The sequence below is a fragment of the Hyalella azteca genome, unplaced genomic scaffold (genome assembly GCF_000764305.2).
Source record: "Hyalella azteca isolate HAZT.00-mixed unplaced genomic scaffold, Hazt_2.0.2 contig11184, whole genome shotgun sequence".
NCBI lineage: Eukaryota > Metazoa > Arthropoda > Malacostraca > Amphipoda > Hyalellidae > Hyalella > Hyalella azteca.
In genome coordinates this window covers 32,607-58,466 of record NW_025941192.1, presented here as the reverse complement: position 1 = coordinate 58,466, position 25,860 = coordinate 32,607, and the positions used below count along the sequence as shown (strand labels likewise).

Below are 25,860 nucleotides of genomic sequence, written 5' to 3'. Positions count from 1 at the left end.
GACTAAGTTGACTGTAGACAATATATCGGGAAAACAGCTATTTGCCAGCAAAAAATTTGTAAAGGCTTTTCATTATAGCTTGATAAATGAATTTCCATTTTCAGCATATTAATTTAAGTTAATATTCCTGGTACAAAAAAGGAAATAGTATGTAAAAGTAAAAAAGTACGTAAGTAAATATTCGCGCTATTCGTAAGAAAATCATCCGACCGGCTAGGAATTTCTTGTATGATAATAATCTCTAATCCCATTAAAGTTTATTTTACTTTAATAAACATCAATCATGTTTCAATAGACATAATATCTGAGGAGCACATAAGATACTTTTAATTGCTAATTTTTATAATTAAATCGAATTTAATGTGTTAATTTTATCTGTATCAATGCATTGCGATGTAATGACCATCTGAACCAGGAAGAAACAATTCAAGTAGTTGCTGCGAATTTCACTGAATGGGTAATGGAGAATATGTCGCTCTAATTACCATAGAATTGGGCAGAAGTTTCGCAATGAAATTCTGCAGCCAACTCTGTCTGCTTGGTAACAATGGAAGTTGACAAATTTTCAAGCATAAAGCTATTACAATAAATTTGACCTTAACCATTCACTTCCGTATGATTGTGGAAATGAATTTTCACGAATTTAATAGTCATACATGAGTTGGTTTGACAACATGGGCATACATGTAACCATTTAAATCATTTTTGATTTCACATGCCGAACTATTTTTGAAAGATTTAGCATAAAATCTGCAGTCCACGCTCAATATCTTTAGTGTCAGTCTCATATATCTTTTTTTTATACTGTATTTGCAAGCATTTTCGTGTGAGCTGTTAGGGCAAACGTTAGAAAACGAATGTTTATTTTTTCTAAGAGAAAAAGTTTATTTTATAGGGGAGACGCAAATAAACTTGAGGCAACGCAGAGATCTCGTCACAAACTCACAGTTACTATAGAACAAAACTTCAGTGCTGAGTAGATATTGGATTTGAAATTACCATCTGTTATTCGTTAATTGCAGAATACATATTAAATTACCGGCTCTACCGCAATTATCACGGTTTTATGTTGGAGATTTAGCTATTAATGTTTATTGAGAGTATACCAAAATTTTACTCATGAACCTCCATTTCTTTGATTAACAGCAAACTCAACTTACTCAAGCAATCGAAGACCTTCGATTTATTGCGACTAAGACGATGTAGCACTGAGCTGCTGCTGCAGGATTTTTTTTGCAGGAGTGTTGCTGCTGCTGCAGGAGTGTTGCTGCTGCTGCAGGAGTGTTGCTGCTGCTGCAGGAGTGTTGCTGCTGCAGGAGTGTTGCTGCTGCAGGAGTGTTGCTGCTGCAGGAGTGTTGCTGCTGCAGGAGTGTTGCTGCTGCAGGAGTGTTGTTGCTGCAGGAGTGTTGCTGCTGCAGGAGTGTTGCTGCTGCAGGAGTGTTGCTGCTGCAGTATTCCTGCTCCACAAGTGTCGCCGCTAGAAGTGTATTAAGTATACGATGTACCTCACCCATTCCATTCCCCCTCCATCTCTCACCCCCCTCCAGTCGGTCTATCGATTACCGGTTGCTGCGACGCGTGGTCTATCTTCATGGGAAATATAGCGTGCTTTTCAGTGCTCTTTTGCTTGGCTAAGAAACAAAATTTTATTGAAATAGCCTCGTATTGATGATTCATACCCATACAATTCGTTGGGCTCCCGATGACCGGGAGAGTTTGTATGTGAACGAAGGATGTTTTCAACCGTAGATATTTTGGCAACCACGGAATTGTATTCACACTCGAAAATTTTCCGGAACCACAATGCTAGCAAATATACAAAAGAAAATGAATAAATTTTATTAATTTTGATTGAATTGTCTTTATTGTAAGCTAAAAGCTATTTATTTTTCTAACTATAATTCAATAGGAACAATCAGATGATAAATTGTATCTGGCAAATTGGATTTGTGAACGCAGTATATAGTCAGTACAAGTCTCGCGACTGTGGCGAGTGGGTGTGGAGTCTTGTGTGATGTCAACAACTTGAAACTTTTACCAATGCTTCTTATCTCAAAACTCTGTGGGAAAATCCAGCAATTATGAGAACACCAGTCGAAGCAAAGAATGCGTTAAGTTAACGAATCCTCGTTTGAGTATCATGAGTAAACTACAGAGAATCGGTGAGTATGGTTCCAGACCTGACTTGCTCCATGGTGCGTCCATGGTGCTCTGGGTGCGTCCAGGGTGCTCTGAGGTAACCAATATTTGATAGGCGGTCTGCTTTCATTTATATACTCGAGAATTATAATTTTAGTGGCCAAATCTTTTCTATATTATAAAGATTTTTTTTAAAATTTCATGGCTTTTTATTTTGATGTTCATTATGATGACGTTGTGTTCTTAATAATGGTTTTGTAGATGTTATTTATGAAAAGATGAAATGGGCACATCCTTCAACAATATCCTCGGCTTGTTAAAGGTGTTAAAACTATAACTTTCATGACATAGCAACAGTATGGTCAATAATACCGTCTTGGTTCCTGGAGCTATAGCAGGAAAATAACACGGATTCGTCATGTCGCATTTCCATGTATGTACATTTAGATAATATTTCCCCTCCATATACATTAAGATTATATTTCCCCTCTAAGTACATTAAGATAATGCCAGAAGAAGGGCAAGAAGGGGTCTTGAAGAGCAACTTGTCCGCATCGTCCCTTAGCACGAGGGAAATATTGGCGTATAAAAGCTTGGTCAGGACGACTATCACTGCAGTTCTCTGTCGACAACAGCGTGGAAAACATGGAATAATCGTTAAATTATCTTCATCGAATAAGCAAAAATTAATTATTTGTTGAATCATTCAAATCTAAAAAGTTTTCTATTCGAAAATAAGTGAGATTTTTGATAAAATTTGAATATGGTGCCTTTTCTCACCAACGATGTATTATGAACGATAAAATTATATCAAGAGATGCGCATCTGAGAGCGGCAATTTCCAATGCAATAGAATCGGATCTCATTTTGGGTTTTTTAATTGCATTGATTTCGTAGTGTCGATGCACTGTGTTGTCATTCACTATACCGATACAAGTGCACAAATCTAATGATGTATGATGCCATGAAGCGCCGCAACCCTCAGCCCAAGACTGAGACGCAACCACCGATTAATCCATCGGCAAGTTTCGACGGCGATAAGGATAGAGATCCTGGGAAATGCAATACTTCGACGAGCAAGTTAAAGAATGAACGAGCACCAAAAGAAAGTCGCAAGCAATTCGGTTCCCAAGTGTCACTTGATAAGAACGATACACGTCCAACGAAACAAAATGTAATGACACAAGATCTTCCAAACAAGTTGAATTCCACAGATGTATCAACCGCTTCAGATACGAAAAAACGATCACAAGAAGCTACGTCATCGGAACATGAATTTCATCGTTATAAAACTGCTCGCGGGAAGTCATCAGACTCCAAAAAAACTCGTGCTGAGACTGCCCAAACCGATCAACCTCCATCCGAGAGTCAAAGCGAGTTTGGACAAGATGTCCAAACTACTTCCACAGCTACGAGGAAAAGAGAGCAAACAACACTCTATGATGTTGTCCAGGATATTAAGAAAGCATATATTGATCGGAGTAAAGAAAAAATTGGTTCAGCCGTTTCCACCCAGTTGCCAACAAATTATGGACCTACTGAAGGTTTTCGAGCTACTACTTTACCCAGACCAATTAAAAATAATGAATCGACGATCACACGTGATAGCGAAGCATTCTCCGCTAATATATCAAGAAATGCATCGAACCAACCATCAAGCTCTCAAAGAAACCACCTTCATGGTGAAACTGCTACGTTACAACCAGGCTTAACCACAAACCTGCACCAGCAACCTTACGAAACGACGTTGGTTATGAGACAATCTCCTTCTTTCATACGTTACCCTGTACCGGCATCTATGATAGGACGAGCGAACCCTAATCAGATCCGATACCAACGACCTCCCCCAACTCCTGGAGTGTATTACGCCGTCCGGCCTCTGACTCCGACCATGCCCCTGAGGTACGCGGGGTCATCCATGAGGACAAGCGAGGAACTATCATCCACTGTGGTGGGCGTACCACGGTATGTCGTGCCCAGTTACGCAATGAGGTCACCCAGGAGTTTGCCCTCGTCGCCGAAGAGGGGGGCGTTCGCCCTGGACCGAAGCACAGTTCACACGCAGACTAGTTTTCAAACACCTTCGGTAACACCCCCTCAGACACGGCCGAGTTCATCTAGGTCACTAGAAGAACGTTCATTCCCATCGGTTGCTAGTCAAAATGGAAATGATATTGATTTCATAGATGAGGCCAACCACTTTGAAGATAAAAAACTAGAATGTAATGCCACAGAAGAACCATTTTTGTCTAGCTCGGCTTCATCCCGCTCAGGGACTGCTGACCAGGTTGCCCATGAACCATCACCTGGCTTTAGCTCCCCGTCTTCCTCACTCTCTTCTGTTATTGGTGCCCCTGTTTCTACACCGCAAATGTCCACGTCTGTGAGGAAACTGTCACGTAAACATGCCGTGTTTGACTGCGACCTTATTAAGAATGCCTTTTGTCTTTCATGCCCTCCTGTTGGATTGGACTTCACTTCTTCTGTGGCGGCGAAATACCGCACCTCAGATGATGGCGAGGTGAGTGCTAATGATCACGCAAACCCTTGAGTTTAATATTAATAAGCAACGGGAAGTTTCTTAAATAATGAATTCTTATCTTTCGTACTAATATGATTATGGTGTTTTTATATTCAAAATTAAAATAAATAATGAAAATTAATAGATTTATTTACTCTTCATCAAACAGCTGGAGAACTAGAACACAACACCGAAAAACCTTTTGAGCCCATTTCTGCTACATTTCAACTTGTGGCATCAATGAAATAATTAAAAAGTATACGAGTAGCTGCATCTCGCTGGAGGCTACTGAAACATTTTTTTGAGTTGTGCGCGTCTACCGTTGAACTATTTCTGTTTATTGTTGCACTTTGTTTATTGTTGTCTATTTATGTTTATTGTTGCAGTTTTTAATGGTATTAAACAATATTGCATTGTGCTACAGTGGTATTGCTAGGAATGATCCCGAGAACGGAGGTATAGCGTGCATGTGTCAACCGAGACCCTCAGTTGAGCTCTAGTGGTCGCTGGTGGTGTTTGTGCGACGCTCCCTGAATTTAAATCGAGTTTCTTCTCACTTCAGCTTTGATAAACATTCATAAGCTGAGCTGTAGAATCCATGATAATTCATTCACTGCTGAAATGAAAACAATAATATTTTCTCAATAAAATATTGAATGTTTTTTACTCGTGATTTTTTGTTGAAAGTGAAATAACGAAGATCTTTGTTCAATTTCTGAACAGGAATTGTGGCTTTAGGAAAGGTTTTTTTAGGGGTATTAACTTATCATTGCGGTTCTCCTATAAATTTGTTTATAGCAAATCTGTCGATGAGTTTTTGAATGTGAAAAATAATAGAGTTTACGTGTACTTGTAAATTCGGCTGCGAATGACAAACATCCGAAGGAAATGAAGAAAAAAAACTTTCAAACGCGCAATGTGATGGATTTTCCCAAATAAATCAAATATTAGAAGGAATAAAATTAATATAATACTAAGGAATAAAACCTAAGGAACAAATACTTATGTCTAGCGCTTCTTTCAAATTATTTGTGTCATAATTTTTACATGCTGATAACTTTTACTTACTACATAATTACTGAATTGGTCCATTTCAATCGATGACTGAAATATTACATCAGCTCGACTACAGCTTAATCTTAACGTCGACACTGCGATCATATGCCAAGGAACGGACGAGGATGTCAATATTCCTTTATTTGTTCCTGGGAAGCCTAACTCGATATCAAGTTTCTATCCGGTTCCCCTTCCTCCAACTCGACTCTCATTTCTCGAGAATAATTCAACAGGTTTCAGTTCAGCGTAGAAAGAGGATCCTTCCATTATTACTGGCACTTTTGTTTCACATTGATTCAAGAGTTCTTCATTCTATATTTTTATTAGTTTCGGTGATCAGAATCTTTACTAGCTCCAGAAATCAGTTATAAATGAATGGTTAGTCATGCTGCTGGAATTTTCCTAACATTTATACTACGAAATAACTACGATTTTCCGCTAATCGTTAAAGGAAAAGTCGCGATCGAGCAATGAAAGAGATCAGGTCGAGAGGGTGACGCGGCAGCTCGGCAGGAAGCTGTTTTTTTCCTTTTACATCAGGTGTTATGAGTTACGGCAGTTCTTAGCTGTTTTTACATCAGGTGTTCTGAGTTACGGCAGTTCTTAGGTGTTTTTACATCAGGTGTTATGAGTTACGGCAGTTCTTAGCTGTTTTTACATCAGGTGTTCTGAGTTACGGCAGTTCTTAGTTGTTTTTACATCAGGTGTTCTGAGTTACGGCAGTTCTTAGCTGTTTTTACATCAGGTGTTCTGAGTTACGGCAGTTCTTAGCTTTTTTCGATAAACCTTGCTAAATTTTCCTTCCTCGATGGCGGCACTTTTCAAATTATTTGCAATCAAAAAGTAATTGCACTGCCAGTGTTGCTTAAACTTTTTTCGTCCATCGTATGATATAATCGTCAGGAAAGAATTTCGTAACTGAGAACGTCCGAATTAACTCGCGAATTAACTCGATACGAGATTAAATAAAGAGTACTTATAGGCGCACTCTGTAAGCTGACTTAATTACATGCAGATTTTTTATATGTGTTACTCTATCTTATTCATTACATTGACGCCTTTTTTTAGTCTTTCAAAAATCTTGTACATGAAATGGTATTCTACAATTAAAACCATTAACTCGCATAAAGAGATAAATATTTGGCGATTTTTAAACACGAAACGTTGTCCAATCCAGCACCAGAATTCTTTCATACCTGGAAAAACTGTAGAAATTAAGAAAATAATTTCCTGAATACGCAGTTTATTGAAAGAACATGTCTAATTGCCGAACACTTTACGTACTCGACGGTAGCAGATAGAATTCGTCTCAGTTCCCATTGTCTTAATCGAACAATAGAGGAAGATGTACAACTGTACATGTGCCACAGCTGCACCAGCAGCAGCATGTGCTGTGACCTGCGATTAAATATCCTAATTTAAACTCTAACCCTGTTGGGGTCTATCAACCCTAAACTAAGGAGGATGGCGTTAAAAAGCATGTCGCACTATTGCATTGATCTTTTCGGTGTCGCACAATTGAGCATTAACTAATTACCGAAAATATTGTACGACGCGGTTTTCGTCGCACATTTACCTCTCTTCGCAGAATTCACTTTAAATTGTCTCAAAATGTCCTGAATTTCCACCTCCATATTCGCACGTTAAGGAACACGAAATAATCCTATTAAATATGTTGTAAGTTAGGAATTGAGCGGGTGCTTGCAAAGTGGGAACGAAATGAAGTTCATGATGGCATGCAAATATAATGGCAACAGGAAAATTGCAGTTATTGTACCTACATTCCAGTACGATTATTGTTTGCACTACATTCTTTAATACTAGTGTTCCATCTTTTCGAATATCCTCGTCTATCTCCCTTCGTTATATGGGGCCTTATTCTTTCTAAGGTGTACTTTGAGGTGATAAACACATTTCCTGCATGGAAACAACGTGTCACACTTGGAATGCTCCTCATGATCGACCTATTATATAATTACACGGACACCTGGAGACCGAGCTGCTGTTCCATCTCATTTGTCGTTTTTATCTCGCTAGGTTATCGTGAAGCTGGATGCAGTACATGCTGACAAATGCTAATTAGCTGTAAGTTAATTCTTCGTTATCGGAGAGCGTTTATTGCGTCATCGAACGCTTCTAACAGATTTGAAAATAAAATTGCTTGTAAATGATGGAGTCAAGATAATGGAAGATGGTTTAACGAGGAACTATGTTGCCGACACCTGGAGACCGAGCTGCTGTTTCTTCTCATTTGTCGTATTTTTCTCGCTAGGTTATCGTGAAGCGGGATGCAGTACATGCTGACTAATGCTAATTAGCTGTAAGTTAATTCTTCGTTATCGGATAACGTTTATTGCGACATCGAACGCTTTTAACAGCTTTGAAAATAAAATTGCTTGTAAATGATGGAGTCAAGATAATGGAAGATGGTTTAACGAGGAACTATGTTGCAAGGTACCTCACACTATGTTGTGAGGTACTGTGTTGTGAGGTACTTTCCTCATGATCGACCTATTATATAATTACACGGACACCTGGTGACAGAGCTGCTGTTTCTTCTCATTTGTCGTATATTTCTCGCTAGGTTATCGTGAAGCTGGATGCAGTACATGCTGACAAATGCTAATTAGCTGTAAATGAATTCCTCGTTATCGGAGAGCGTTTATTGCGACATCGAACGCTTCTAACAGATTTGAAAATAAAATTGCTTGTAAATGATGGAGTCAATTAGATATTTGAAGATGGTTTAACGAGGAACTATGTTGTAAGGTACTATGTTGTAAGGTACTATGTTGTGAGGTACTATGGTGTGAGGTACTATGTTGTAAGGTACTATGTTGTGAGGTACTATGTTGTGATGTACTATGTTGTGAGGTACTATGTTGTGAGGTACTATGTTGTGAGGTACTATGTTGTGAGGTACTGTGTTGTAGGATTTGTGTAGATTCAATACTGAATAACTTAATATGACCTGCTCTTAGTTCCAATAGTTCAAAATATCATTAGACAAGAACCAAGCACCGCAAAAGATTTATATTAGTAACTATTGAATTAATTTCAATTTCTTATTATGGAGTGAAATTTGCAATCAAAAAACAGAAATAATTACAACACAGTACCTCATAGCGCTAATGGAAGCAATTTCAGCTAATCTCTGAAGGATCAGATAATTGTAAGGAAGTAATTAGACATTAGGATGCCGCAAGCGCCTCCTACAGGGCGATCCTCTCGCCTCCCGCCCATGCCTCCTCTGCGCCACGACAGCAGCAAGGTAATGAGGCTCATTTTTCAACTTATTTAAAAATTATTTACTTAAATCCTCCCTGTAGAGAGTTATTTGACAAGCCAATGAGATGAATGCATTATTTGTCAATTAATAAGAAGTTGGTCTCGAATTCAACAATGACTGTTGAATTTTGTGAACTTTGTGTTATGTGAACTTTCATATTTTTAAGTCCATGTTCGAGTCAAATATGTAATCCATGAAACAATAACTATCAACTTCTACCAGAAACACAGCAAAGTCGTTTCAGTGAACCATAGTCTAACCATTCATGAACATTGATTAATAGATCATTGTTCATATGGTGAACTTAATTCATAGCGAGAAAATAAATTACTTGAATATTACCTGGTCAGGGTAATGTCAAGTAATTATGTCAAGTAATTATTAATTAGCAAGATGTCAGGGTAAATGGTAACAGATGTTGCCAAACTCATCATTAACAGATGATGTGATTATGTGATGGCGATAGATCTGCGTAAGAACAGGCAGCATATATCACCACACGCGCGTAGCATAGAAAACCACACGTGCGTAGCATAGATCACCACACGTCTGAGTTAACTTCACAATACTAACATCGCCGCACGACATTATATTTACGTATATATATGCAGGCCTCGTGACACTAAGCCAGACTCTCGACATAAAAGAATCATGTATCAGTTCTTCTAATTCGGATCTACGCGGATTTTAACACAAAACTATGCTTGCTCTCGGAATTTGTCTACTTTCACTCTGATGCACAAAAATTGATTAATATAAATGCAAAACTCAGTGCACAGTCAAGTTAAAATTTTTAGGAAGTCTTGCATCACCGCGGTGTGGTGGGTATCGTGCAACACCTTATCATGAGTGTATAATTTACCCACTTATGCTTTTCTTCTGACATATTGATCCGCTTACCCTATACCTAAAATATAATTATACATACATTCTACTTAAAATATTATATCACTTACATTATTATAAATATGAAGCCACTTACAGTCAGTGTTATACCTGAAATATTATTTTACTTAATTATAGCTACATTCTACCTGAAATATGAATTCGCCTATGTAGTATACCTGAAATATTAATCCATCTAAGCAGTATACCTGAAATACTAAAAAAGGAAGCACGACGCCTGCTCGGTCGGTTGACGTATTGGTGGGGCAATATCAGGTGTTAGACGGCTAACTTTGCTGTCGCGCTGTACTCTTTACAGGGTGCAGGCCACTTCATACTTTTTACAAGTTCGATTCAAAATAAAAATTACTTTCAATAACAAATTTCTTGTTCATTATTTTTCTTCAATAATTATGACGAAAAACGAAGAATCACGATAGTAGAACTGATTCACGGAGCTTCAATGCAACTTGCATAAAGGATCAAATTTTGCCACACGATAGTAGTATCGATACTTGATCCGCAGCTACATGGGCGTGCAATACCGGGTATCTTGCGGTGGTAAAAACCGGCACTATAGTGCTGAATGTATGAACAATGCATAGACGAGTGTATATAAATGTGTTGAAGAGGAGGCGTACAGAAATTGTTCAAGAATTTTTAACGTAAGGGAATATTACTTTTCACGATGGATGGGAATGTGATGGGGAACATGAAAATGGTATCTCGGAGAAAGCGTGGATGGAGTAAGTGATTCAAAATTATATTTCAAACTGACTATAGGCGAACTATATATCAAGTTAGATTATCCATGGAAATCGAGCTAAGACATAAGTGCAATGTACAGCGTTCAGCACACATCGAACACCTGCTCCAGGTGCACGGCATCTGTGCACAGCTGCAGCTCACATACAGCAGGTGTAGCAGGTGTAGCAGGTGTAGCAGGTTTCTTGTGTGTATACGATCAATTCTGTGAGGCGCTTGTGTACCGTGTCTGTCTCGCAGAATTTCTCTACAAACTCGCACGAAAAAAACATAGGCAGAAACTTTCGATATGCAAAACCTTATCTTTTCATGAATTAATGTGGATGGCATTGAATCTTCAACAAATAGAAATTTAAAGGGAAAATAGCAGAAGCATATTAGCTACAAGACTACAGGCAGTATAAGTATTAACAACGAAAGTAACGGTAGCAGGAATATTGCATCAGTTTTGATGTTCACAGTAGGAATAGTATAGTAACGGTAGACAAGCAGCACCAGTGTTGCAGCGCAAGATCTAGTGATAATTTTTCTTATCCACATAAAAATGTTAGGAAAGAAACATCAACATGGATGGTGTAATGAATTGTGATATGCATGCTGAGAGAGCTCTATACATAGCAACATGTAGCTGTAGGAACCTTAGCAGCAGCAGCTGCATAAACGGGAGAATGGTAATTCTTGCAAATGAGAATGGTAGTTCCTGCGAATGAAAAACTAATTCTTGCAGATGAAAATGACAATTCTTGCAAATGAGGATGATAATTTTTGCAATGTATAACGAGCAACATAAACCTTATCAGCCCTCACGTTGTAAGGAAGAGCAGCAAACAGTATAAGCATGTGCAGCAGCGGTAAGGTCATCATGACAGGCCGGGATGCAGCAATTGTGCAGCACATTGTCCTTTAAACGAGGCTGTCGTGCTGCAGTGTGCTGCTTTGTGGTGCTGTGTGGTGCTTCGTACGTCTGTCGATCCGCTTTAGAAGTAGTGGTAGTTGTATGGTGTATGCTTGGGTGGATCGTTATACTGAATATAGTCTATGAAAATTCCTTTTAGAATCGCGATATATGTTATCTAGTCCAAAAAGATTTATATTTTTGAACAAAAAATGGAAATGAATTATACATGTGGTTTATCCTACTTTGATAATAATAGCAACATTATTTATTTAAAACACAAACAAAGAGTGTAAAGTGATTGTTAAATGTAGATATATTTTCCATTAATTGATCAAATCTAGAAGTGCAGTAATTTGTTGTCGCAATGAACAGCTTTTTATTAACAGAAGTCAAAATGAAAGATGAAATTGTAATACTTACAGAAGTTCGACTCATTCAGCTATCAGAACGAAATTTCACACGAATTCTTTCACTTCCCGACTGATCTGTGAAATCTTCCTCGCGTCGCCATTAATCGAAATTGAATTCTCGCTCAAGCGAAACCACGGCGACTAATGGCACGGTCGCGCGTGACCAGGTTGGTCAAGATCAGTCCGTGCTTCCCCGCCATCATCCTAGATTTATTCTCAATGTCTGCAACTGAAATACAATGCTACATCTGTGGCACATCTGCATTTACAGCAGCACAACTGTAGCAGTTGCAGCAGCAACATACGCCTGCAACACTTGCGTAGGTTGCAGTAGCAACATACGCCTACAATTGCGTAGGTTGCAGCAGCAACATACGCCTACAATTGCGTAGGCTGCAGCAGCAACATACGCCTACAATTGCGTAGGTTGCAGTAGCAACATACGCCTACAATTGCGTAGGTTGCAGTAGCAACATACGCCTACAATTGCGTAGGTTGCAGAAGCAACATACGCCTGAAACATTTGCGTAGGCTGCAGCAAGCAACATACGCCTACAATTGCGTAGGCTGCAGCAGCAACATACGCCTACAATTGCGTAGGTTGCAGCAGCAACAATTGCGTAGGCAGACGCATCCAAGATCCTGTTACGCCTACAATTGCGTAGGTTGCAGCAGCAACAATTGCGTAGGCAGACGCATCCAAGATCCTGTTACGGATCAAGCATGTACGCTGCGCAGCTACACTCCTAAACGTCCGTCTAGGAATATTTTGTGTCTGCTGAACTGAACGTTAGAAATCATACTAAGAACTGTCAGTGACGTGTTACTGATATTTTAATTTATTTAGAATTAGGGTCGTTAAATATTTGAATAATTATAACAGACATATTTTGACATTTTAATGTGGTTTAAGCTGTCATTTTGGACTGTTAAGTTGCCAACCCCGTTATAATGCATAATATTAGTGCATTTCACATATTTGATTTTATTTAACCCGTTGAGTCTGTAATTTAAACGCCTTGAGTGAAACTCTGCACACGCCCACTCAATGGCCTGAGGTTGGACACTAATGAGGTTCCATTTTTATTTATATTATCATTAATTTATTGATATTAAATGGCTGGTAAACTTAATTTCGTTTAGCGACGAACTGACTTGATTTTAAATAGAATGAATGGCAAATCTGAAGCTTTTTGCACAGCAGCTGCGGCGTGGAGGAGATAAGCTCAAGTGCAGAGCGTCTTCAGCCGCCAGTCCGGCAGTCCTGCCGCGTGTTATCAGTTTCCGAGGAGGTCTGCTCTGGCAATCCTGCGTCCACCTTCGGTCGGCCAGAGCCAAGAAGCTCCTGGCAGACCGCTGGCCATTTATTGGCCGGCTGAAAAACGTCCGTGGCGCGAAAATAAGCAAAAGCATAAATATCTCCAGATAAAGATGACTCGCTTGACAGTAGCAACAGGCCGATTCAACCGTGCCGGATTTCACGCATTAATTCCGGTTTAATAATTCTGGGATTTTATTGAAATTTCATTACATCAGACTATTTAATTACCTAAACATTTGGCTATCATGTTGGTTACTCATTCCATTTCAATTATTAATTTTGGATTTGGCTAGCAATTAAGTTCTGGGTTACTGATTACAAAGTTCTTCCAAATTAAGTTTGCAAATCGCAAAAGATGCATGTTGATGTACAAAAATATAATATAATATAATACATAATAATAATATCATAAACATAATATTTGATTGTTTACAATTTTGTATACGATCCACCTTTATTGTACTCAAAATCGGAGTTTACTTTGTTTTCACTTGCTTGCTGGCCTCGCTGCCACTCGTTGTTGACACTGCGAACAGCTACAATTTCCCGACCCTATCCTCGCTCGTTACTGTTTTTATTGAAGGAAAACCTATTCGCTTACCTGAACTCTGAGACATTGGCGGCTACGTTGCCTTAACGAAACACAATGCAATGCTGCCTGCAGCTATAGGAGGTCAGCCATTTGAAGGCAAATTTCTTGACCTCTACAATTGAAGCCATTATGATTTCTATGAGCCTCGGCACGAAAATTAACTTTGTATTCCGCCGTAAAAGCTTCTATGATTCAAGAAATGCGTGGTAGGAAATCACACAGAAGATGAAGAATTCCTAAAATACCATCATTTATTCGGATTATAAACATGTGCCATGAGGGAGTGTATAGGACATGAATGCGTCGTGTTATTATTCATGAGTCTACATGCAATGTGTGCTATTCCAGGACTATTTTAAATGGGACCTACGTAGGTCTTGTCTCCGGCACTAAACAACGAATATATTACTCACGTTCAGTCTGACTGCACTTTTTCACCAATAATTTAACGATTATGAATGAGTTGTTTAAAGATTCTTTTTCAATTTAGCTTAAAAAATATTTACATGAAATATTTCTATGGATTATTCTATTAACGAAACACAATGCAATGCTGCCTGCAGCTATAGCAGGTCAGTCATTTGACGGCAAATTTCTGGACCTCTACAATTGAAGACAATATGATTTCTATGAGCCTCGGCGTGAAGCTCAACAATGTATTCCGCATTAAAAGTTTCTATGATTCGAGAAATGCGTGGTAGCAAGGAAAGAATCTCGCAGAATACGAAAAATTCCTAAAATGACACCATTTATTCGGAGTGTAAACATGTGCCGCAACGGATTTTATAGGAAATAAATGCGTCGTGTTATTAATCATGAGTCTACATGTAATGTGTGATTTCCAGGACTATTTTAAATGAGACTTAACCGGCATTAAACAACGAATATATAACTCGCGTTAAATGTGACAGAACTTGTTCTCCAATAATTTAACGATTATGAATGAGTATTTTAAAGATTCTTTTTCAATTTAGCAAATATTGTACGAGTCGTTTCTATTGGTAACTCTATTTACAGGGGACGCGCGAGATGATCGGGTTCGCGACGCTGCCTGAGCAGGTGCACCGCAAGACCGTCAAGCGCGGGTTCGAGTTCACGCTGCTGGTGGTGGGAGAGGCGGGACTCGGCAAGAGTACGCTTGTCAACAGCCTCTTCCTCACCGAGCTCTACAAGGACAGAAAAAACCCTCCTGTACATGGTGGGTTGCACTGCTGAAAATTTTTTTAGTATTGATACATCTATTTTCATGTATTTTGCCTGGAACTCAAACGATCATTTACATGGCTAATTTGGTCTTTTTTAAGCTTTCACGCGAAGTTATTGCAAAGTTATTTGGAAATCAAATATCATTGAATCGAAATCGCTTGAACTTTTTTAAAAAATTTAAAAGCTTCAAAGCTTAATGATTTGAAAGCTTCAAAGTTAATAAACTGTAATAAACTGTAATTAATTCATTAAATATATTAAGTTCACTTATATTAAGACAAGATAATTGAGCTTAACCAGTCCAAAGGCAAAATATTGTCGCCACTATAACTGGAGTTCAAATCATTTGTATACAAGAAAAGAAAAATATTTGTCTGCACACTGTCCATCTGTCTAAGAACTAATTCTTCGTCAATTTCACCCACATTTCGTGCCCACACTGAGAGTTTCTTCACCACAGCTTTTCCTCCCACATCGCCACTCTTGAGTGGTACTTCACAGGCAATTCATCCACTAGAGTGGCGGCCTCTCACTCTCCACTGTGGGTCTCACTGTAAATGGCTCGCCGTATGAAATGCATATATATACAATTCATGGATAGATTTCTTAAAGTTCCTTCTACAGTATACTATATACAGTAGTTCTATATATGATATAATATATATATATATATTAACAGATGTTTATCGCAAGTATGTATCGGATACTGGAGGCCTCAATAAATATTTTGTTCTCATCTCATGCGAAGTTAGACTGTAAATTTTCGTATGAATCTGTAATATGACTTCACGAATTTACATGGCGATTTATATTCGTTCGTGCGCGTCGATTTAGCAAATTTTTTTTCAACCCGAATATGAGTGCTTCAATGAGTTTACTTACAAAATCGAGACTTGACAAGGATTAAATGATGGCACATTGTTCCAAAATATTGCATCACGAAAAAAATGCTGCCCTATCGAAAAATCATTACCTAGTCGTGAACTATTTGATGCCACATCAAGGGGAAAAACAAACGTGAACCAAAAACTAACAAAACTTTGTGAGTTGTAGCGAATAATATATTAAAAGTTGATTTTCGTAATTTCATTGCAAACGAGAGACATTTACTGTCGAATTATTATCAAGTCATTATCATTCTCGTTCTTACAGCTTATAAACCATTTCAATAAATATGGTGGATCGAAGTGTACGATTCGAAGTGTATAGATAAATTAACTGTGAAGATCTTGGCCATTTTATCTATATCTGTCACAGCTTTATAAAGTAAATACTGTGATGAATATTTTTGCTAAGTTTGGAAAGTGTGAACTTTTTATCACTACTTCATATATATGCATTTTCAGGGGCGATCAAGAAGACAGTGGAGATCGAGAAGAAAACGGTGGAGATAGAGGAGAAAGGCGTCAAACTGCGACTCACCGTCGTGGATACGCCAGGTGATTTGAAGCTGACTGGATATATTAATATGTTATTATTATTATTATTATTATTATTATTATTATTTCTGTATTTCGGGTAATGTGTTCATTTGCTTTATAATTTATGTACTTATCTTACATTTGAAAATACATTTTGATTACCTATCCTCCTCATCATTGCTATAAATCCATTAATTTTTTGTTTCGAAATTTACGATGCTAAATCTCTCTAAATGCATATGAAAGTCCATTTTGTATTCATTGTCGTCAGTGTAAAATTTTATTGGGAAAATTTCCTTAGTTTTAAAAATATATTGGAACTTGTCGTCAGTGTAAAATTATACTGGGAAATTGTGGCCAGTGTGAAATTTTATTGCGTAATTGTGTCAGAATTTAATTATATTTAGGAAATATCGTCAGTGTAAATCGTTTTGGGAAAATGTCGTTAGCGGGGAATTGTAATAAGAAATTTTCGTCATGATAAAATTATATTGGAAACTGTCGTGAGTATAATAACATTTTCAAAAATTGTCGGCTTTGTGACATAATATGAACAAAATTTTGAGCAGGGTTCGGCGACGGCGTAGACTGCGGCGACGACTGGAAGAGTGTCGAGCGCTACGTAGACGAGCAGTTTAATAAATACTTCCAGGACGAGTCCGGCCTCAACAGAAGAAACATTCAAGACCACAGAGTCCACTGCTGCTTGTACTTCGTTCCGCCTTACGGACATGGGTGTGTTACGAGTATTAAATTCAAATTCAGTTTCATCTGCATATATTTTTGAGTAGAAGTAGCCTTTTTAATTAGTAATAAATAGCATATGTAAGCATGAATGGACTTTAAAAGTTACTCAACTGTGTTTAAACTTTACTTGTTATTTTGTCTTCTTGAGGTATTTGTTTTAAAGTATGACCGAAACTAATGCTTACTGACAATGGCCACCCTCTTGAGCAAAATTGAGATTTACTTCTGGTCACCAATTTTTGTTGTTTTTGTATTAGTTAGAAACCATCTTCTGGCTTCTATATTATCTATAATTTTACTCTCATTTATCTTCAAGTCCTTTTTATGAATGCAGATCTTACTAGTAAACTTACAATATATTCATCAATAGCACTTACAATATATTTATCAATAGCACTTACAATATATTTATCAATAGCACTTACAATATATTTATCAATAGTATAAAATAGCATCATTCATGACGACGTGCAGGTTGCGACAGCTGGACGTGGAGTTCATGAAGCGCCTGCACCGCAAGGTGAACATCGTGCCTGTGGTGGCCAAGGCGGACACTCTCACCAAGGCGGAGATCGCCAAACTCAAGGCTAACCTCCTGCGGGATATTGACACTCATAAAATAAAGGCAAGATATTATTACACATTAGCATTCCTGGAATCATGCGTACAAAATAAACAAACTGGTAATATTATCTCATCGTTTAAATAACTGGTATTATACAAGCAGTAATGATGGACACAATAACACGTATAATGGTTCATTTCATCAATATTAGTTGAAGTGGCTTTTTGAATGTGAAATATTACAGTTAAATTTGTCAATTAAAAGAGTTTGAAGAGCTCCGTAAATATTTCATGAAGAACTTAATTATACAATTACGTAAAATTAGTTTATTGGGACAAACAGTGAGGTCATTACTTCTGGTCATCAATTATTTTTACATTTATTGTGTTTTTTGTATCAAAAGAGTGATAGCGTCACTGCAGTTGCATTAATCATTTCGCTTCGATACAAAGAAAATTATTGAGTAAAGTCACCTCGATTTCATTAGTTTTTATAGCACCCCTAATAGTGACAATTACTTCATCAAGTTTTTAAACACCTGTAAAGGTACTGAAGCAAATAGCTGTGAACTCATCAGTTTTTTTTAAAACATTAGAAATTTGTTACATGGGAAAGTAGCTTCGACATCATTCGCTTTCTATATTACCCTCGAACAGCATTGAGGGGAGTAACAAACACATCATTCATTTTCTATCATACGCGTAATAATATCAAGGAAAGTGAAGTCTTTCATGACCTTTTTATATACTGAATAAATCTTATTGGATGCATGCATTATCGCTCTAAAAATTTTTCTACGTCTGGTGGGATACAAGGAGACATCAAGCAAGCAATACCTGTTTAATAATGACTAGAATTGCATTTAATTCACGAAATGAATGGGGCAATTTAATTCACGAAATGAATGGGGCAATTTAATTCACGAAATGAATGGGGCAGATCTACCAGTTCCCGGACTGCGACGAGGACGAGGACGAAGAGTTCCAGCAGCAGGACCGCGAGCTCAAGGCCTCCATCCCCTTCGCCGTCATCGGCAGTAATTGCATCATCGAGATCGCCGGCAGGAGGGTGCGGGGGCGCCAGTACCCCTGGGGCATCGTAGAAGGTGCTCGATAGTTTTTAACTTTATTTTTATTATTATTTCAAATATTATAACTTAAGGTGGTGCATATTTTCCTACTTTATTATTATTATTTTGAATTTTTATAACTTAAGTTATAATATTTATTATTTTGTTTAATAGTGTAATGATTATAGTGTATGTGAAACGTGTTATTGCATTGATATGGATAAAAAAATAAAAAAATAAATAAATAAATAAATAAATGATATCTTTTTAAATCATTCAAGAATATTTTATTTATGAAAATTGAAAATTGCTCAACCTCGATTTTCCTTGCTCTCAGCCGCAGCAAATGTTTCGACTAAGTTTATAATCACAATATTGATTGTAGCTGCATTTAAACGATAGTAGCCTTCCCATGACTAATTTAAATAGCATCAACATATACGTATGATTTAGTGGACCGCAGTGCGCTGTCAAGTGCCCATACATTATTCAATTTTCTTTTTCAGTGGAGAACGCGGCTCATTGCGACTTCGTGAAGCTGCGGACGATGTTAATCTCGACGCACATGCAGGATATGAAGGAGGTCACGCAGGATATTCACTATGAGAACTTCCGAGCTCAGTGCATCTCGCACATGAACCAAGTCGCGCTCAAGGAGCGCAGCAAACTCAGGCGCGACAGCATCAGCGCTGCAGACGTGAAGCGGCCTGTCGACGACCCGGGCAAGCTGCTCGAGCAAAAGGATGAGGAGGTGAATACATCTTTTTTGCAATTGCATGGAGAATAGCGGCCTTGCTATCAAAATTCGCCTAAGTGCATGTAGTGACTTGAGTACACGTAGCGGCCCTAGCACACGTAGCGGCCCGAGCACACGTAGCGGCCCGAGTACACGTAGCGGCCCGAGTACACGTAGCGGCCCGAGTACACGTAGCGGCCCTAGTACACGTAGCGGCCCTAGTACACGTAGCGGCCCTAGTATGCCCTAGTACACGTAGTGGCCCTAGTACACGTAGCGGCCCTAGTACACGTAGCGGCCCTAGAACGCGTAACGGCCCTAGTACACGTGGCGGCCCTAGTACACGTAGCGGCCCTAGTACACGTAGCGGCCCTAGTACACGTAGCGGCCCTAGTACACGTAGCGAGATTGCAGTGCCTATCAAACGATTTTCATGATTGAATTAAAAAAAGCGTGAGCATCTAATGTGAGCATTAATAAGTTTCCACAGGATCTCGGGCGGGGTGCTTTCGGTTATGTTAATGACATTTATTTTTTGAACCTGGTGAATAATAACCGGTGGAGGTGAAACTTCCTTTCATCTTTTCCGCCGCAACTTTTTGTAGGATTCTCATACAGTTTTTCTTACTTTTGTCGGGCAGCATTTAATTTGAGTACACTTAAGTAATTCATTTTTCAAAAGAATTCTTTTAAAAAAGGCGTCAACAGCATTTTTAAAGATCAGAAATGAAATATAAATTTTACTGCACTTCACCGAACATGAAAATAATTTAATAAATGCCATATTATATATAATGCACCGATTGATGATCGATTTTGCTAATATTATAAGATTTATTCGTTGGAAGTTGTAAATTAAATAATGAGATTTTGATTTTAATTACAGGAATTCTTTGATATTAGGTTAGAGGCTATCTTCACTCTGTGATTATCGCCATTTGTTATTTGATCTCTAATCTATTTTGACGAGAACGATTTTTGATTAACTTAGCATTCCAAAATTATTAATTTGAGTGGCTGTGTAGTTATTTTATATTAACATTATATTCAAAGATTGTTAATTTGAGTACTAGCAAGAGTGCCTATTTTTATTAACATTAAGTTAAAAGATTTTTAACTGGAGTATTTCTGTGCGTAATTTTTATCAACATAAATTTAAAAATTTTTATTTTGAGTACTTGTGTGCATATTTTCCATTAAAATTATATAAAAAATTTATTAATCTGTGTGCCTGTACCGCAGATCCGTCGTATGCAGGAGATGTTGAGCCAAATGCAGCAGCGGCTGCAGGGGCAGCACGACCCCCTCAACAAGCTGCCCCCCGCCAAGCCCCCCAAACCATCGGCCCCCTCCTCGCTCAACAAAACCCCCCAGGGTAGTAGCTCCCGAGACTCCATAATTAATGTATAAATCGCGTCTGTATTCTTCGAGAATTCGTGCGTGAATGACTAATTTAGAATTTTTTTTGGACGTAAAAAAATTTTGAGAACGAAATCCTTGCCGAAACGAAAGCACTTGCAAAAAAAATTCTTCGGGAAAGAATAAGGAATTAATGATGAATGTTTTGTGAAATTAGTTTAAAAACGCAATTGATTTTAAATGCAAAAGTTGATTTTCGCTCTGCACATTCATTTTGGTGGTGAAGGATGTTCGTATCGAATGATAAAGGTGCAGCAGGTAAAATTTATACGAAAAATGCCGGAATGGAAGAAGTGAAAGTCATAAAAGTCATTAAAAAGTCACATTTTTCTAATAGAAGTCCCAATTTTGTACTGATGTAATCTTGTAATAACATGAAAAAATTTGAGCTTTATTGCGATACAATTCATTAGATATTAGTTCAATTATTAGGTTTACCTCATCTTAATTTGTCTATATGAATCTATATATATATACTTGAATATATTTGACTGCAAGCACAGATTGCATGCAAGCAAGAATATTATGTTTTATCCAAACTAAACATTACATTTGCTTTCAAGTTTACATCGAACATTCAAATAACCTGATTCAGTGAAGTCTATTGCGTTGGTTTTTTCATAATTAATCAGTTCATTTTACATTCAAATTTACAATTTCCATCAAATAATATTTTGTGACTGACTAATGGGGTAATTATTTTGAAAGAATACATTTAATGCATAAATCCTGTTACAATGTTCAAGTTTGCACAAATAACAATTTGCGATTTCTTTTCGCTACTTCACGAGCTTTTTTGTTTTGTTTTGCTCTGGAGCTTTGACGTTTGTGTTTGCAATGCGTTTGTTCGAATATGGATAAATTACAAAATTGGATTACTTACATCAAATCAGCCGGATCGTAAGGATGAAAATCAAGCTTAATGCTCGCTGTAGTGTTTGAATTATTGAAATAATTTCATACTACAAACTCTGAATTAAAAAATCATCATATTCAAAATGTAATCCTGTAATGTGTCAGTTAACGAAATTGAACGAAAGCAAAGTTTAAAAATTTGAGGCTTTTTACACAAAAGTAAAAATATCTCATTTCTTGCCCCGATTACTCACTGTCGAATTCATATGATTTATGACAGGATGTTGAGAATTTCAGCCGCAAAGCGGCTACATCACGTTGCTCAATGTCTAAGTTCAAAGCAATGAGAATATGCCACTGCCACCTTGGCCATTGTTCCAGCGTAGAGGCTCCTGGATATTAATATTTGATATCCTTCTGGTCATCCATCCCACCAGACACCTGACGTTGAATCTACTTTAAATAAAACACCGTTTGTTTGGATAAACGTTAATTAAACGTTATTTCAACGTCACTTGTCTGGTGTATGCACACCGATCAATATAATTATTTTATTGTTGTGGAAGAAGGTAATTTGGTCGTTAAATGACTTGAAAGAAGAGCAGAAGCATTCGAGTTCAGCTTTAGCTTTACAAAATTTTCCACCCTCATGTCTATCATGAGCTTCCGGATCATAATTGAAGTGATTAATGATCAATCGATGTCACTTATTAGATTAAAAAAATTTCATGTCTTTTGGCCTTAATGTTCATTTTTAATTACCTCCTATAATAATTGGGCCTATCCTCCGTAACATAGTTCGGAAAATTTCAAAGTTTATTTGTTAGTCGCAATGATGACGGGACCAGCTTTTTACTTCCGTTTTTATTTCTCTAACTCCGTAAATTAATCAGGCAAATGCCTTTTAGCGAAACATTTAATTAATCAACTTTAATAATGAGGTTGAACTATCTTCATTCTGCGCATTTCTGTATAGATAATTTTAAGGATATATGGCACCGGCTACACTGTTTCTTCATTATGACTTGTGTGAGTGTGTGCCAGCCTATTATTATTTTGATTGAGCATTTACCATGAAAATTTAATCCTGTTGTTTTTACAGACTTTCTCGATTAATTAATTTTCTTTTATTTTTCATGCGGAACTTTACTACAATAAATGCTTCAATGAAGAAATTAGACAATAAATTCGCAATTCAAAAATTATCATTATAACCATATAACTGATTCCGAGAAATTCTTGCATTACTTTAAGATTTTTTTACAGTTATTCATAATTTTGAAATCAAAAAGTAGTATTGCTGTACATTTGCTCAGTATTTTCGTCATAATTTTGTAAGCATAGTTGTTGAACTAACTTTATTATCGATGCTCTCTCTTGTTAACATTAATGAGGTGTACATTCTACGCGTGCATTCTGGTCAACACTGCCAAAGATTTCTGATAGACCGCTTATATATTTGCTTCATAATTTTGCTATCAGGTTATAAACTACAAAAATTACACATGAACATGTTTATTTAGAATAAGATTGAAAAAATAATAAATTGGGGTTCAAACGATTTACTGCCAGTAACAATATTTTTGCATGTAAATGCGAAGCAAAAAAAAAAAAAAAATGCGGAAGTCTCACGTAAGTGATAGAAAATTAAAGTGCAATATAAGTGTGTATTAACTGCACTTTTTGAATGGCATTTCCATCTCAAAAAATCACCGCCCTATAGAACGAAGAAATATTTCGAGGATTAATAACAACAGATTCGAGGAATTCACCAATTTAAGTACAGGAATTTTGTAAACATGCAAAATTTGAACGAAAATAATTTAGAAATTATTTTCTGTTAGGATAACTTTAAGCTTTTATCGTTACTCATTGTTCAAAGTTTGTTTAAAACAATTCTACATGCCCTAGTAGCGCCGAGAGCTCCTCGGGCATGTAGATTTTGATTTTTAAATGAAAAAAAATTATTTTTTCATTATTCCAATTTGTTTTTTCAAAAAGTGTCTACTTGTTTTTATTGTTGCCTATTTCAGTAGATATGAAACGCTGTAAATTCCGCAGTGTCCCGTGTGAAAATTTGTGTTGTTTTCACTGTACGTGTACAAAGTGTGTTGCATATACCAGTTTGTACTCTCCTGTTTGTAATGATAAGATATGTACAATATACCAGCGCCTTTAATAATGCTTTTTATTTATGTCCCCTGATCAGGTGTATACTCACTTGATTAGTAAAAGTAAGTCAGGATTTTTTTAGACTAGTACAAAAATGAGTATTCATGATAATATATCGATATATTAGTCACTGTACTCATATTCATGATATATATAGTGTGATGTTTTTGGGTACGGTTTCTTTTCGATCGTGTGTTCTTGAGAATAGTTAATTGAATTCGTATTTGTGTTTATGAGACAATTCTTTGAATATAATTTTGTGTACTTGAGAACTTTTCGTTCATAACATCTTTTTCTTGCCGAGAACAGTTAGTTGTTACCATTTTTGTGTTTCAGACAACAATTTGTGCAACACATTTTTTTCTTTTTGAGAAAAGTTTGTTTTTATGTTCGCGACCAAATTATTGTTTGAGTAACCCCCGGTTGATACCGTTTTTGTGTTCCAGAAAACAGTTGGTTCAACACATTTTTTTTATTTTAGAAAAGTTTTTTTTTATGTTCGCGACCAAATAGTTTTTTGAGTAACCCCAGTTAATACCGTTTTTGTGTTCCAGAAAACAATTTGCGAGACACATTTTTTGTAATTTTTTTGAGAAAAGTTCGTTAAGTTCGTTTTTATGTTCGTGACCAAATTATTGTTTAAGTTACCCCCGCCCCTGCAGGCAGCGCCACGTCAGAAGATCGCATCTTCGAATATCAGCTCTGACGGCTGGGCTGCTCGACGCGCTGCTCGTTCTCTGATGTAATGTCATTCCATCGAATTACTTTTTACTGCAATTTATTTTGCAGTCCTATATATGAGTTTCATTTTCTTGCTATTTTGTTTAAACTGGAATGAAAGAAGGTATTATGAACGGCATATATCATCATGTGCTTTCAGAGCTTAATTTAGATACTTTGAATATTGTCACCATTATCGTCAATTGAATGTATAAAAATGCATTGGTTAATTTTAATTTTGCATTTAAGGCAGCTAGTTAATCTCAAATGTTCTTGTTGATGTTTAAAGATATGAGTGAACACCGTTAATAAATTTATTCACATTTTAAAGCTCAAATTACCGAAATTTACCTGATGCCACTTAGTTTGTTCAACAATTCGAACATTTTCGCGGCTCCTATACCTAAAAATAATATGAATATTGGAGAACAGCTCCTTAAAGATGTACGGTACTTGGCAAGTTGATACTCGCCTTGTTGCCTATTACTGCTCGGTAATCCGTATTCCGTCATTTCCGTGCTCAGTTTTAAACCTTTGCAGAACGTTTAAATCCAAGATATTTAATCGTTCCAGCTTATAGCATTGTTCTTTTTTTTCTGGTTGAGCGATGCTGAAAATTACAAGTATTAAACTATATTGAATGGATTATGGGTCGAAAATAATTATTGATCATGTTATATACACTGATGACGTTTTAGTAAATTGAAAAAGTATATCCTCAAATTTGTGTTTTCTTCTTACCGTTCCATAGAAAACGAAGCATAGCGGGGGTGAGTATTGAAATGTTACAGCTATTATTTAGTGATATTTTATGGGAAACCTCCCTGTATGAATTCAAAAGCCTTCAACATTTCTTAACAAAAAATATTAATGTGGCACAATATTTACTCCTAAACTATTATACATCTATCATAGTTTGTAGATATAGGAGATATTATGTCTCAGATATATTATTGTATTTGAATTGTTTGTACATAGGAGATATTATGTCTCAAATATATTACTCTATTTAAATTTATAAAGTTTAAGTCATGAAGAAAGCCAGTCGCAAGCTTCAACAGAATTTTTGTAAAG

At 37.0% G+C, this 25,860-nt stretch overlaps 1 protein-coding gene across 3 annotated transcripts; it reads left to right on the top strand.

Moving 5' to 3' along the window:
- The first annotated feature begins 1,983 nt into the window (after nucleotides 1–1,983).
- On the top strand, nucleotides 1,984–21,704 carry LOC108674837 (septin-5-like). Of its 3 annotated transcripts, XM_018162822.2 has the most exons (9): nucleotides 1,984–2,162; nucleotides 4,650–4,660; nucleotides 14,894–15,074; nucleotides 16,429–16,521; nucleotides 17,073–17,238; nucleotides 17,725–17,875; nucleotides 18,755–18,920; nucleotides 19,391–19,635; nucleotides 20,863–21,704. In XM_018162822.2, exons 1-9 carry the CDS (start codon nucleotides 2,141–2,143, stop codon nucleotides 21,028–21,030), a joined length of 1,203 nt encoding a protein of 400 aa, XP_018018311.1. In that variant the 5' UTR covers nucleotides 1,984–2,140; the 3' UTR covers nucleotides 21,031–21,704. The 3 variants fall into 3 exon arrangements, with proteins under 3 accessions (XP_018018311.1, XP_047738691.1, XP_018018303.1); XM_047882735.1 differs by lacking the exon at nucleotides 4,650–4,660; XM_018162814.2 differs by lacking the exons at nucleotides 1,984–2,162; nucleotides 4,650–4,660 and adding an exon at nucleotides 8,703–8,987.
- The last annotated feature ends 4,156 nt before the right edge of the window (nucleotides 21,705–25,860 follow it).